General features: G+C 41.6%; 1 protein-coding gene across 4 annotated transcripts in view; it reads right to left on the bottom strand.

The window, feature by feature from the left end:
• The window catches only part of CFAP20DC (CFAP20 domain containing), a 203,446-nt gene that overhangs the window by 31,653 nt on the left and 159,420 nt on the right, over nt 1-12,373 (bottom strand). For all 4 annotated transcript variants that reach the window (XM_044452102.1, XM_044452103.1, XM_044452105.1 and 1 more), the window contains one exon: nt 11,339-11,400. In XM_044452102.1, the coding sequence (XP_044308037.1) occupies nt 11,339-11,400 (62 nt within the window). The remainder of the gene's footprint in view (nt 1-11,338; nt 11,401-12,373) is intronic.

Genomic DNA, 12,373 nt, shown 5'->3' with positions numbered 1-12,373 from the left:
CTTTAGTGGTCAAAACCGTCTGGACCCAGGCTACTTAAAAACTCACCTCCTCTCATAGGAACCTGCCTGTCTGTCCACACATGCAGGGGAGGATCTTATCTATGACCTGCTGCTGCTGCTGGTGGGTCTTGGTTGTTTGAATGCAGGACAGACAAAGTCTACTCTGTGGCTGTGCACAAACTGTGGCACTCCCTCCTGTGGCGAGCTTGGCTGGCCTCTCCTTGACCACCCAGTCAAGATGGTGCTTTTCCCCAGTAAGCGACTGGCGTGGCAGCTGGAGTCATTTTAAACGGCCAATCCTACATTTTATGTTTTTATTCATTCCTTTAGGTAGCAAAAAACAACATTAACCTAAAAGTGAAGAACTGAGACTGTGTCCAGCATACATACATCGATACAAAGGTATAGCTGAATGACAGCTATGCATCTGAGCTCTCAAGTACAGTCCAGAAAGAAAGCTCCTGCAAGCATGCATACCTGGGCAAGCCCTCAGGACAGCTGCATGATTTTAAGTTCTACATGGGCACTTGGCTACAATTATTGCCTGTGACCGTCTGCTTTTACCCAACTGGCAAGTAAGCATTAAATTCAAGTATAAGGGAAATAGTTAAAACTCTCAGTTGTGTGATGGTTACTGATGCCACTTGTTAGGAACTTCCACTAAGACTCAGTAATGAAGCTTACTTTAACACAAAGGGAAAGTATGGTTGAATATGGGACCTTTCCCTTTCTCCTTCATTATAACTAGGAGAGCAACCAAATCTGACCCTAGCCATGCCACCCTTCCATTAACTTCCTTTATAAAGCAATATGAAAACCACAAACAGGTAACAGAAAGATAGAATAGTAGAGTTAGAAGGTGCCATGAAGGCCATCAGATCCAGCCCCCTGCTGTTGCAGGATACCGATTATTTATTTAACTCTAATAAATAACATCTAATGCCATAGAGGTATTAGTGGTAACTCTAATATATCATCTAATGCCATAGAGATAGTAAATATCCCAATACAAAAGTGGCCATTATGGATGGACACTTGCCATTTTTTAATTTTAAAAAAATCAGACACTTTCCTTTGCTGTTGTAGTGTTTCATGTTTTCATCTCTTTTCCATTCAGCTGGGTTTTAGGTACTTAGTTATATCAGCATTATTTTTTGAAAATGATCACACTGCCCTTCCCAAAAATTCAGGGCGCATATCAGCATTTACTAACTTTCTAAATAAAAAGGAAAAACAAACATCAACCAAGCCTTGGCCCTCTGCTTCATAGGTATGTTTGCACTAAGTCAGCCTGTGAATAAGCCACAGTGGGTTGTTTGTTTGCTGATCGATTCCTGGTGTACAGGACAGAGAATCGGGTTCACTATGCATTGGTCTCCCCATCTTTCCCCCTGGACCCCCAGGTAGCTCCAACATGTATCCCAGTGCACTGCAGCTCTGCCAAGTCTGGAGGACACAACAACCTACCATGGCTTTTACGCATGCTGGGTTGTCATGCTGCAGGAACTAGGTCAATGCCTACAAATCATCTGGACGATGGAATGCATGTTATGTAAGTGCATGTAATTTATACATGTGTCAGTTCCATTCACACAATCAGAGGGGGCAGAGACTCAACTCTTGACATAAGAAGTAGAATTTGATGTAAAATCCATTTCTCCTATCTTACTTTAGTCACGTTCTGTGGCTCTAAGCAAGCTTCTCCTTTCCTAGTTCATTTCCTGTATTGGAAGCAGGCTTGGGGGAAACTCTTTAAAACAATGGAATGTAGTCAGGTAAGGCAGGGTTGCCTAGGTTTTGCTCCTAGACAGTCATTTGGTAAAATCTGCCAAAATATCTCCTCCCGGATTTGCCTGCCTGGACCTTAAGGTCATTATCAGAAGTCCTTCCCTAGGAGCCATCTGTAAAAGATGCAAGGATGCTGGCTATGCAGAGAAGGGCCTTCTTGGTGCTGGTGCTCTGGTTATGGAATCAACTTTTCAGAGAGGTGCACCTGGTGCTGATGCTCTGTATCTCTCAATGCCAAGCTAAAATCTTTTATTCTCTCAATATTTTAACTGTTGCAAATCTATATTTTATCTTATTGTAATTTAACACTATGTAGTGTTTAATTTGATTTGTGATTATTTAATGTTAGTATTATGTTTTGGTTTATATGCTTGGTTTTATATTCAGTTTCTATTCTTATTGTTGTATTGTTACCATTTATATTGTTTTATTGTATTTTCTCTTTTTTATTCATTATGATTTTGGGATTGTTATTGTTTATCTTACTGTGTTGGTATTTTATATGTTAATGTGTTTTAATATAATGTAAACCATCCTGAGAAACGTTCAACTAAAGGAATAGCATAAAAGTGGTTTAAATAAATAAGTAAATAAACTGGACAAAATATTGAAATGGTACTTCCCTCCTATACCCCTCACCAAAAGACCCCAAAGATCAACGGCCTGTTGATGTCTACTCTTGCCTCTTCAAGGGCTGATGGGGCCAACTCCCAAGCCCCAATATAGCAGATTCTCTCACAATCTGCTGGTAACCCCACTGTAATTTTTGTTACAGATTTTTAGCCAAATTCAGAACATGTAGCAATTTGCCTTAAATAGGTTAGTGAGATAAGATGAATGTCCTTTGACAGTGACTCCAAAATGCATTGAAATACTGCTGTCCCATCTGAGTGTGTTAATGCAGTTACTTAATAACAAACCCAGCTTGGTGCATGAGTTTCAGCTGGTGACTTGGGGTGTGCCTGAAATAACACTGTTTCAGTTCTGAGACATCTGCTGAGATGTGGTTAGAACAAAGTTTTAGAAGAAACTTTTGCTAAAGGGCAAGCAACAGAACATTATTGTTGTTTTGGAAACATTTTCTGAAAACATTAAATTTAGTTTTTCCCAGTGCCTCCCCAAATGTTAACTATGTGTTACTATTGCAAGGGAGGACAGTGGCCGACAACAATCAACACTGAGCATGGTCAAGCCTTGGTGTGCATTTGTGAATCAACTGGGGTGACTTGGAAGTGGACCTGGATTCACCCAATGCTCCTTTCCTGACAGTGCTCAGCCCTTGCCAGAGCAAATGCCAGTGCAATAAAGAAGGCTGATCCACAGTCAGAGAACTTTCCTGCAGCCTTGGATCAGCAGTGAGCTTCCTCACTCTCATCCGTCTTCCCAAGTCTGTGAAGAAACAGGGAGTATATTCTAAACTGGCAAGCCAAGACTCTATTCAAACATTCTCCAGGATGTAGCCTGCCTTCTTTGGACTAGTCAAATTGTGATCCATAAAACTAAGGAACAACCAGCCAGTCAAAAATAAGGAGCAACCACTGCCAGTGAACAGGGGATAGTGTGAAAACTAACTTCTATTTCTATATCGAGGACTTTAAATCATGATATATTATTACTATTTTCAAAATCAAATTTGTATCCTATTTTTCCAAAGACTGTTTGATAATCTCATTTTGTCCTCACAGTGCCTGGCCATGTGATGCAGATACAGCAAAACAACCTGTCCAAAGTTCACACAGTGACCTTCATAGCTAAGCCACCTGTACCCATTTGTCACAGCCTGGGGCATGGGCAGATCAGGACACCAGGACCCAGACAGCGAGTACGCTACAAGGGCCTATTCCAAATCACAGCCACAGAGTCCAGAGGAAAAGGCTGGTAACAGAAGTACAAGGTAAGTCAGTCCAAATAGCAAAGAGTAATCAAAGCCAGTCAGGAGTCAAAAGCCAAAGAAACAAGCCAAGGAGAAGCAGGTACCCAGAAATGGAGCAGAAAGTGGAGCAGGTAAAGAGCAGGAAGCCAGGTATGGTCTAGAAGCAGGAGCAGGAGCAAGGTGACAGGCAGAGTTTCCAGAAACAAGTTCTAGACAGCACAGCAAGCTGCTCCAACAACAACACAATAATAATAAACCCTGATTACCAAGGTAGCATGTGGAGGAAAGAGCTGGTTCTTATATAGCTCTTTACTCAGGCCTCCCAGGCAGTGCTTGTAACAGCCCAGGTGGCCGCAGTTGGCTGTGGGCCCAGTCCTGCAACAGCCAGGGCTGCTATTCTGGTCTCTGGCCTGAAGAGGGAGCCCAGATGCTGCCTCAGAACCTCACACCGTTTCTCCTTGATCTCGTAGTCCATCTGCTACATCACACTAACTTTACAGTCACTGAAGTCAGAACAAAACCTGCACGCTGCATTTCCATTGGAAGCATATTTTATGGCAAAGCCTTCTGTTTTCTGTGATGCTTCCTCTAATATTAGAAAGCGCCATTTGCAGAAGGAAAGGGAGAGGCACTGCCGGCACACTGTGCTTTAGTTTATGTCTGATTATTCCTCAGCACAGACCTTTATCTTTGGCCAACTCACTGGCTTTACCCTGAGACTAATGATACACGCACAACAAGGCAATGTGGTAAGCACGCATGCCAAAGCAATATGCCTTGCTATTTAAAAATGCCATTTGACAAGTGTCTGTGAGATTGCTATTAATATGACTACAAATAAAAAGCAACCACAACAAACACTCTTAAAATATATCATTTATTTCTATGCTACCCCACAGCTGAAGCTCTCTGGGCAGTTTAAACTGTCTGTAAAAACAGATGATCAAATACAATAAAAATACCATAAATCAGAAAGATATTAAAAAGTTTAAAACAGCTAAAACAGATAATAAACATGGACAGTAACAAGGGATAACAAAACAGAGTGACTGCAAAACACCTGGTGATCCCCCTCATGCCAGATTTGACAGATTTAGTGCCAGGTGGGCTGCAGTGCAGAGGTTATTCCATAGATGGGGGCACCAACAAGAAAGCCGTTGCTCTTGTCACTCTCCACACTTTGGAGCTATCACTCCGAGGAAGGCCCCAGAGGTTGAGCATAGTGTCTCTGTAGATTGCAAATTTTAATGCAAATTTATGTTAAATCTTGCTGAAAAATCTCCCCATGAAGTTTATCTGCTTCTGCAATCCTTAAATCCTTTTCTAACTCTGTATCGTCCTAAATAAGCTTCTACATACATCACTTTGATTGGGTTGTCTCAATACCTCCTGCTTAATCCATACATATTATACTCATTTCCCAAATACTGTTGTCTGGTTTTCTGCATAAGGCTTTGTTTATAAGGCTTACCAAGTAATCAGATTTTGACTTCTGCATTACCAGAAGGAATTTGATAAATCATTATAGACTTTAAAGATAGCACCTAGATCACGGATTCGAAGCTTCAATGAAACTTTGTTTTTCACGTTTTTGCACACCATAGCCTTTCCAAGAACAGCAACTCAGTTTTTCTATTCTGAAGAGTCTAACAATATGGATCATGTCCCCTCAGGCTGTATTTTATCACTTTACTATAGCCATCTGCTCCAGTTTTTATATCATGATGTAAGCTGACCTCATAACAGTGTCATCCCCTGTATTTACAGTCCAGAAACACCTTTCTGGAAGTTCACAAGGGCCTCTAATTTATGGGGGCAATAGCAAGTCAGCCATTATACAGATTGCCTGTGCATCTCAGAAACAAAAATCCAGTTTATAATGTGAGGTAGTGGAACACTGTGTTGATGTTTCAGTATTTAATCCTCACCATGGTTTTGGGAGATCACTGTGCAATCCTAGGCATATTTACTTGGAAATAACTCACACTGAACTCAGTGAAGCTTAATTCTTTTTTACGTTGCTTACGATTGCACTCACAATGGAATATTTGGAATTTATTTTATGTATTCCATTGGCTACAATGGAAAGCAAGTACTTTAATTGAAGTGTTCCAGGGTTAACTGGATTAGACTGCTTGTTAGAAAAAAATAACATATTGTTGCAAGCCCACACCCTAAAGGAGAAATTAAAGTGGATGTGGAGAAAGAATCCTGATTAAACCTTTGCTGGGCTGAAGCTACAGAACTTCCAAAGAAGTCAAATGTTCTAGTTTGAGGGAGCAAAATCAGATGTTATATAAAATAACAGAATTTTACAGGGAGCTCTTCCTACTCTCTTAATTGCAAACAAGCTCCGAGAGGTAAGAATAGAAAAGTAGGGAGGGAGATTTTTTAAAAAACGAGCAGGAACAGTCTTTCCTCCAGGTTAAAGGGTGGTATCTTCATGATGCAGTGACTATTGTGGGGGAGCCCTAAGGTCTCCTAGTAACCGTAAGACCACTGAGCACACAGGAAAGACCCAGGTTGGTTGTATGGCAGAGGACAGTCCTGGGACAGCTCTCAAGGTCTGGGACAATCGCCCAAGTGCGCCTTTCGTGTTTGCTTGAAGTAGCAGGCTGCTGTAGTTACGCTGTCCTTGGAAGGACCTATCCAGCAGGTCCCTACACTTAGCTGGACATCTGGAACACTCACCACTTGCAGTGTGAAGACCACTGTATGCTGTCTTAAACTAGATCTTTAGTGTTAGGTGTCTCCATGTGGGCATTTACAGTGCATCTTTATTATTACCCTACATCAATGACGAGCTTTGATTTGGACTGCTGGTGTCATAGTTAAGTTTCATTATTTTAAGATCACATTGCACACCTTCTTCCAATATATGGATGATTTAGACTGGGGGAACAACAGCAATCAGCTGAAACCATGCTGCGGGATAATTACTGAGCTGAGGTCTTTAGGTTCCTGCGCCCATTGCCACTCCCTGCCACTGACTAGTCGAACCATTTTTCAAAAGGTGGAGGACTAGGATCTGTGTCTAGATGTAAAGGCAATGTGGTAGGCTAGAAGATGGAGTTGGGTCCCTTCAAGAGTCCTCTATGGATGGTCTTGTTCAGGCTCAAAGACGGTATGTCCATTTGTTAGCAATGTGTGTTAAAGAATAACAATAACCAGTGCCTGTTCCCTGGGCGCAGAATGGGAGAGCAGGGTCCCAAGTGCTGCCCACTTCTGTCCATGTCTCTGTAGAGGGTAGCTCACAGCATGCATGTAGATTCCTCCAGTAACTTGGAAGTCTGCAGGGGGTTTCAAATTGCAGGGGGAACCTGGGCGCATGGGCGAGTGCCCCTCTTGCTCACCCCACAACCACGGACGACAAGGGGCAGGGATGAGGCTGGTGGGCACGTCCCCGTTAACACATCTGTTCAATAGCTTGTCACCTGGAGCTGACAGTCAAATGCAGCTTATGCTTTGTTCCCGTTTTAAAAGAAACACACCGTTTTAAAACTATGACAGTTTTCAAGGGTGTTGAATCAAGTCATGGAATCAATGCTAGGTCTTATCAGTGAGATAAAATCAGTTTTAGATGGCATCTTGTAAGTAAATGTTTGGGAATAAGTGATCTCATCTAAAAGATAAAGTCGATGGAATGTATATTGGAAAGCCATCAGAAGCCATGTAAGCACAAGTCTTATTTTAAAATATAGTGAATAAACAAAAAGAAATTTAAACAGCAAACCCACTTCCATCTGAAACTTAACTGGGGCCAATGTCAACAGAAGACATCACGTACCCTGTTAATCTCAAGTTACTAACAGAAACACATACATTTGCTTGCAGTTTAATATTTTAATGCCTTGCTCCCACAAGTCTTTCACACAAATTACATAAAACCAAGACAAACAAAAAAACCTGCCTGGATATAGTTGTTCACTGCTTTGGAAAAAGTGGATTTCCAAGTTCAGGAAAGATAGGGGGAAGAAACCTGGGGCATTTTTGAACATCTCACTTAAGTTGGTTGAATTCTTAACATATGCAATTGAAATCTAATATCTACTTTGTCTAGAATGAAGCTTCTATGGGAAAATGTCTCTCTTCTGTTTCTGTCTTGCAATAACAACATTCACCTGTGCATACAAATAGTAAAAGAGGGTCTTCAGCATGTCCTTGGAATAATATGTGAAAACCTCTGGTATGGTGCTGCCCAGGGGCAGTACTAAAGTTCAGGCCCACAAGACAAAAACAAAAGCAAGCAAGCAAGAAATAACAATTTTTCATAAACTAATGTCCATATGATATAAAATCTCTGTGTGCATGTGTGTCTTTAAAGGGCCCTGTCTCCAACGGACACCTTTATTTGTAAAAAGGGATGTATGGTCGGGGAGAGGAGGGCATTTGATTTGAAGGGGGGAAGCCTCAGGCAGAAAAACTCAAGGGGTGCAAAAGCAGAAGATGCACCTGCGAGAAGAAGCCAGTTCATCAGGTCCAATAGAGATCGACAGGGCCCCATACCTTTATTTCAGGAAGCAACCATAGAAAGCTGGATGGCAGGGTAGATGGCCTCCCAGAGGCCTGGGGCTCCAGCCCTAATACTGCTTTTGGTGCTGTCCATACCTGGATGCTCCGGGAGGAGCGGGGTTTACACAGTCATCATGGGAGAAAACAAGGCACCTTGGCTTATAGCATGTCCTGGCCAGGGCAGGCTGCTGTGTCCTGTAAACCCAGGCACCATGGCTTCTTGGACTGGACAGCAACCCTCAGTTAAGCCACAGGCTGTTACTGGTTTGCTTCCACTCCAAAGAGGCCACAGGAGGAGAATCCACGGAAAACTGGGCACCTGTGGGCAGCATGCAAAACTGGTGCTTGTGGGATGCTGGGCACAGAAGCTCCCAGGGTGAATGAAGCCATGGTGGGCTGCTGTGTCATGCACACCAGCCAGTGCCCTCTGTGTTCTTCTGGCTTTCCCTCTGCAGCCAGAATCTTCATGACTCAAAAGTAAGTCTCAATGAGTTCGCTGGGTCTTTATTTGGAGGTAAGCGTGCATAAGATTTCATCCTTGGACCGGTCTGTTTCACTGTCCCCAGTGTATTCTGCTGTGGCAGGCAGCTTGCATGGCAGTCTGTTACTTTGCTCATTTTGGTCAGGACACCTCTGTGCTCACTGTGGGGAGGGGGAATTCAGTTTCTGTCAGCTGCTGATTTGGGAGTAACCAACACGGACTCTTCCTGTAACTTCCTGTGCATCATGTAGAATTGGATGTGTTGCCTCTTTGGTTGTTGCTTCATAGAAAAGCCTTTAGAATTGGGAAGTTTTACTGCAATCCATACACTAGGGGTAGGTGAATCTATTTCCTGTCTGTATCACTTTTCTACGTTCCTACTTATAATTCCATTTCTGTATTAATCTGTGAATTTTTCTGAGAAACAAAATCTTCACAAAATGCATATTTAACCACATACTTTCTTTCAAAATAGTATTTAGATTCATGTTATGGCATTTTTAAACTGGCACAAATTGCACTGCCGCATTCTGAAAAGTTAGAAATCTGTTGTACAGCTACATTCTTTTTGCACATTAGTCTCAATTTATGAGAAATACAGAATAGGTCATTTCATATAGGAATATGGAAAGATCAAATCCCCCCAGCATAAACTAATCTTTGTTCTTCTAAGCTCATTGCATTCTATTTTGTTTTGAGTGGATATAGTGTTTGCCTATTCCCTACTGACATGTTTGAAAATTGTCAACATGGCTCATCAATCGTCTTTTGTTTTAGGCCAGTGGTTTTCAGACTGTGTTCTAAGGAACCCTGGGGTTTCTTGGAAGCTTATTAGCTTCCCTTAATGAGAAGATCAGTAAATGACAAGGTATCCTGAAAGCTAGCTCGTTCTTCATACTCAGTCCTTTCTTACAATGTACAGCTGCAGAAGAGGCTGGAGTATGGGCTTAGATATACCCTCGATTTACACAGGGGGCCAATCTTGGCCAGAACTTTGCATGAAAAACCGTTCTCCTTCAAAATGCTCCAGAATCATCTCCAGTGCATGGTACTTGTTGTGGCAGACACTAATGTGAAAATGTTACAGACTGGCAAGCTTCCCTCAAGTTGGTTCAGGAAAGAATGGCGCTATTTACCTCCAGCAAATATTTACCCCAGTGGTGCCCTGCTCAACCAGTCCGGGCAGCTCTTCAAAGCAGCAATCAACAAAGCAATGGGATCAGTTAACTTGGGCTCTGAATCCTCATGGTAGACTGAAGATGGATGAATCTGTCAGATCCACTTTTTCCTGCATGTGATGTTTTTAAATCTCAAGTTCTTTTTCTCCAAAATACAAACTTTGTGAATTTTGCTAAACTCTTATCACAAGGAAGCGAGAGAAAATCCTCACCCATCTTTCCCAGCAAAATTTAATAAGTACTAGTATTCCCAAGAAGGAGTGGATCACGAAGTAGCTCCCTACTATACAGTGGTGAATGATGAGGAGCCAGTCAGAAAAAAGAGGTTGCAACCCTATTATTATTTCTATTATTTCATTGCATTCATATCCTACCTTTCTTTCTTTTGCAAGGAACACAAGGCAGCTTATAAGGTTCTCTTCCTCTCAGTTTTATCCTCACAACAACAACCCTGTGAGGTAGGTCAGACTGAGTCTGTGAGTGGCTCAAAGACACCCAGTGAGCTTCATAGCCAAGTCCCAGTCCAGAACTCTTAACCACTACACCACATGGCTCTCATTCCAACATGCGGAACTATATGGGGATTGAAACATAGGCTTTTTGGAACCAAGCATTCAAAGCTTTGACTGTGGAGAAACAAATCTGCCAGTTTTGCTTTCTTTCTAGTTCATTTCTTCAAACAAATATGGAGAACTTTGCAAATTTTGGCATATTCTCCTCAAAAACTAAACTGAAATGAATTTCTTAGCTATCCTTTCTAGACCAGAGGTTCTATATGGGAGGTAGTTTAGGCTCCCATGAAAAGTTTTCCTAGGGCCAGGTCTTCAAAACAATTCCCTAGTGATTTCACAGAAACAGTTCCCCATGGCTTTGCTTTTTTTTTGGGGTGGGGGGCTGTCCCCAGGAAAACTGGAACATGGGAGAAGATCCTTCGTCCATTATGGGAGAACAAACTGAGCTGAAGTATCCTCTCCTTCCTAGTCTTTGTTTTAGCCAAACTGGACAAATATGGCCAGTTCCCTCAAGCCTTTCATTATATAAATCGCATGACAGTCCTTTAAAACATTCTTAGAGCACCTTCTGATACTCTGGAATTGCTTTTGAAGATCTCAGTATTGTCCTTCCATTATGGCTCCTAGGAATCCTTGCACATTGCCAAATAAGTTGCAAACACATTTGAGCCACACACCCACAATCCCTCCACTCCCTACTCCACATTTTTATTTTTTTTATTTATTTAAAATACTTATATGCCGCCTACTCTACTTATGACATCTCTGGGCATCTCATTTTTTTCTCACACTCAAGACACATGCATACACGCATACATGGTCGCAGCTGCAAAACCTGGGGCAGGTGGTGGGGAGGCCTGGGGGTAGAATCTCTTTTGGAGACATAACAGCTGAAAATACGGTTTAAGAGCCTAGCTAGGAAAAGTTACATTGATCAATTCTTTAGACCATTCTGAGCACAACCTTGTTGCCCAGAATGCAAACAGCAGCTTACCGTGGGTTGGAATGGGAAAGAGGGTTCATTTCTTTCTGATAGTGACACCCTTGATTGACAGGCTGTGGGAGACACAAGAAGTAGAAGTGAGGAAATTATTTTCTCGACTTTCTTCTCATATGGCTAAATCTACAGTATTAAGGATTTAGTGTGACCATGGGACATGGTCCTTACAGAACCATGTTAATATCGAGACAAGTTCCTCATTCCTCCTGCACAATGGAGGGGAAGAGGGAACAAAGGGAGGGGAGGAAGGATGAGGCAAGGGTTACAAGGGCTACAACATAACCTGTGTAGTGTAACTGTACATTCACGTAGTTGGGAAAGAACTGTCAATAATAAACATCTGCATATTTTCTCTTTCACACACACACACAAAGTTTTCGAATGATATAATGGTCCAGGCATATTCACATTCGGAAAAATTACCAGTAATAATTTGCATTCTCTCTCCTCACCCCTCATTCCTTTTGCAAATTCCAGCATTTTCAGCATTGGGTAACATGTATGAAAATGCTGACATATAATTGATTTTTAGTTTAATATTTAAATTCTTTTTAAAATATTCATAATTTCTGAAAAAATGTTCTGTGCCTGATTTAGAAACTAGGCATTTCTGAAAAATATCTCTTTAGAAGATTTAAAAGTCACTTAAAGAAATTATTGTACCTGACAGCTAAGGAGAGTAATATGCAGTTCTCAATGCTATTATATTCCTTTTGGACTGACAGTTTGAAGCAGCTGCTAAACAATTTATATTTCAACAATTTCTCCTGACAGCCTAGTTATTACATTTCAATTCTTGGTAAACTATCACTGGCTATAAAATACAGTTTTTAGTATATCACTTTTATGTTGCATGAGAGCATCTGTTCATGCATTTAACTTGCATGCTGGCTATGGGGTTCTATATCTTTATAGATCAAGAAAGAATTCTCTCCCCCTACCCCCACATTAAAGCTACTAATAGAAGGACACTTAATAATCAACTTGTAGGGCTGGGGTCAAAGTACAAGGGGGGAAAGCCCAGGATAA

The sequence above is a fragment of the Varanus komodoensis genome, unplaced genomic scaffold, assembly GCF_004798865.1.
Source record: "Varanus komodoensis strain SLA01 unplaced genomic scaffold, ASM479886v1 scaffold6_4, whole genome shotgun sequence".
Taxonomy (NCBI): domain Eukaryota; kingdom Metazoa; phylum Chordata; class Lepidosauria; order Squamata; family Varanidae; genus Varanus; species Varanus komodoensis.
This window is presented reverse-complemented; position numbering and strand designations above follow the sequence as displayed.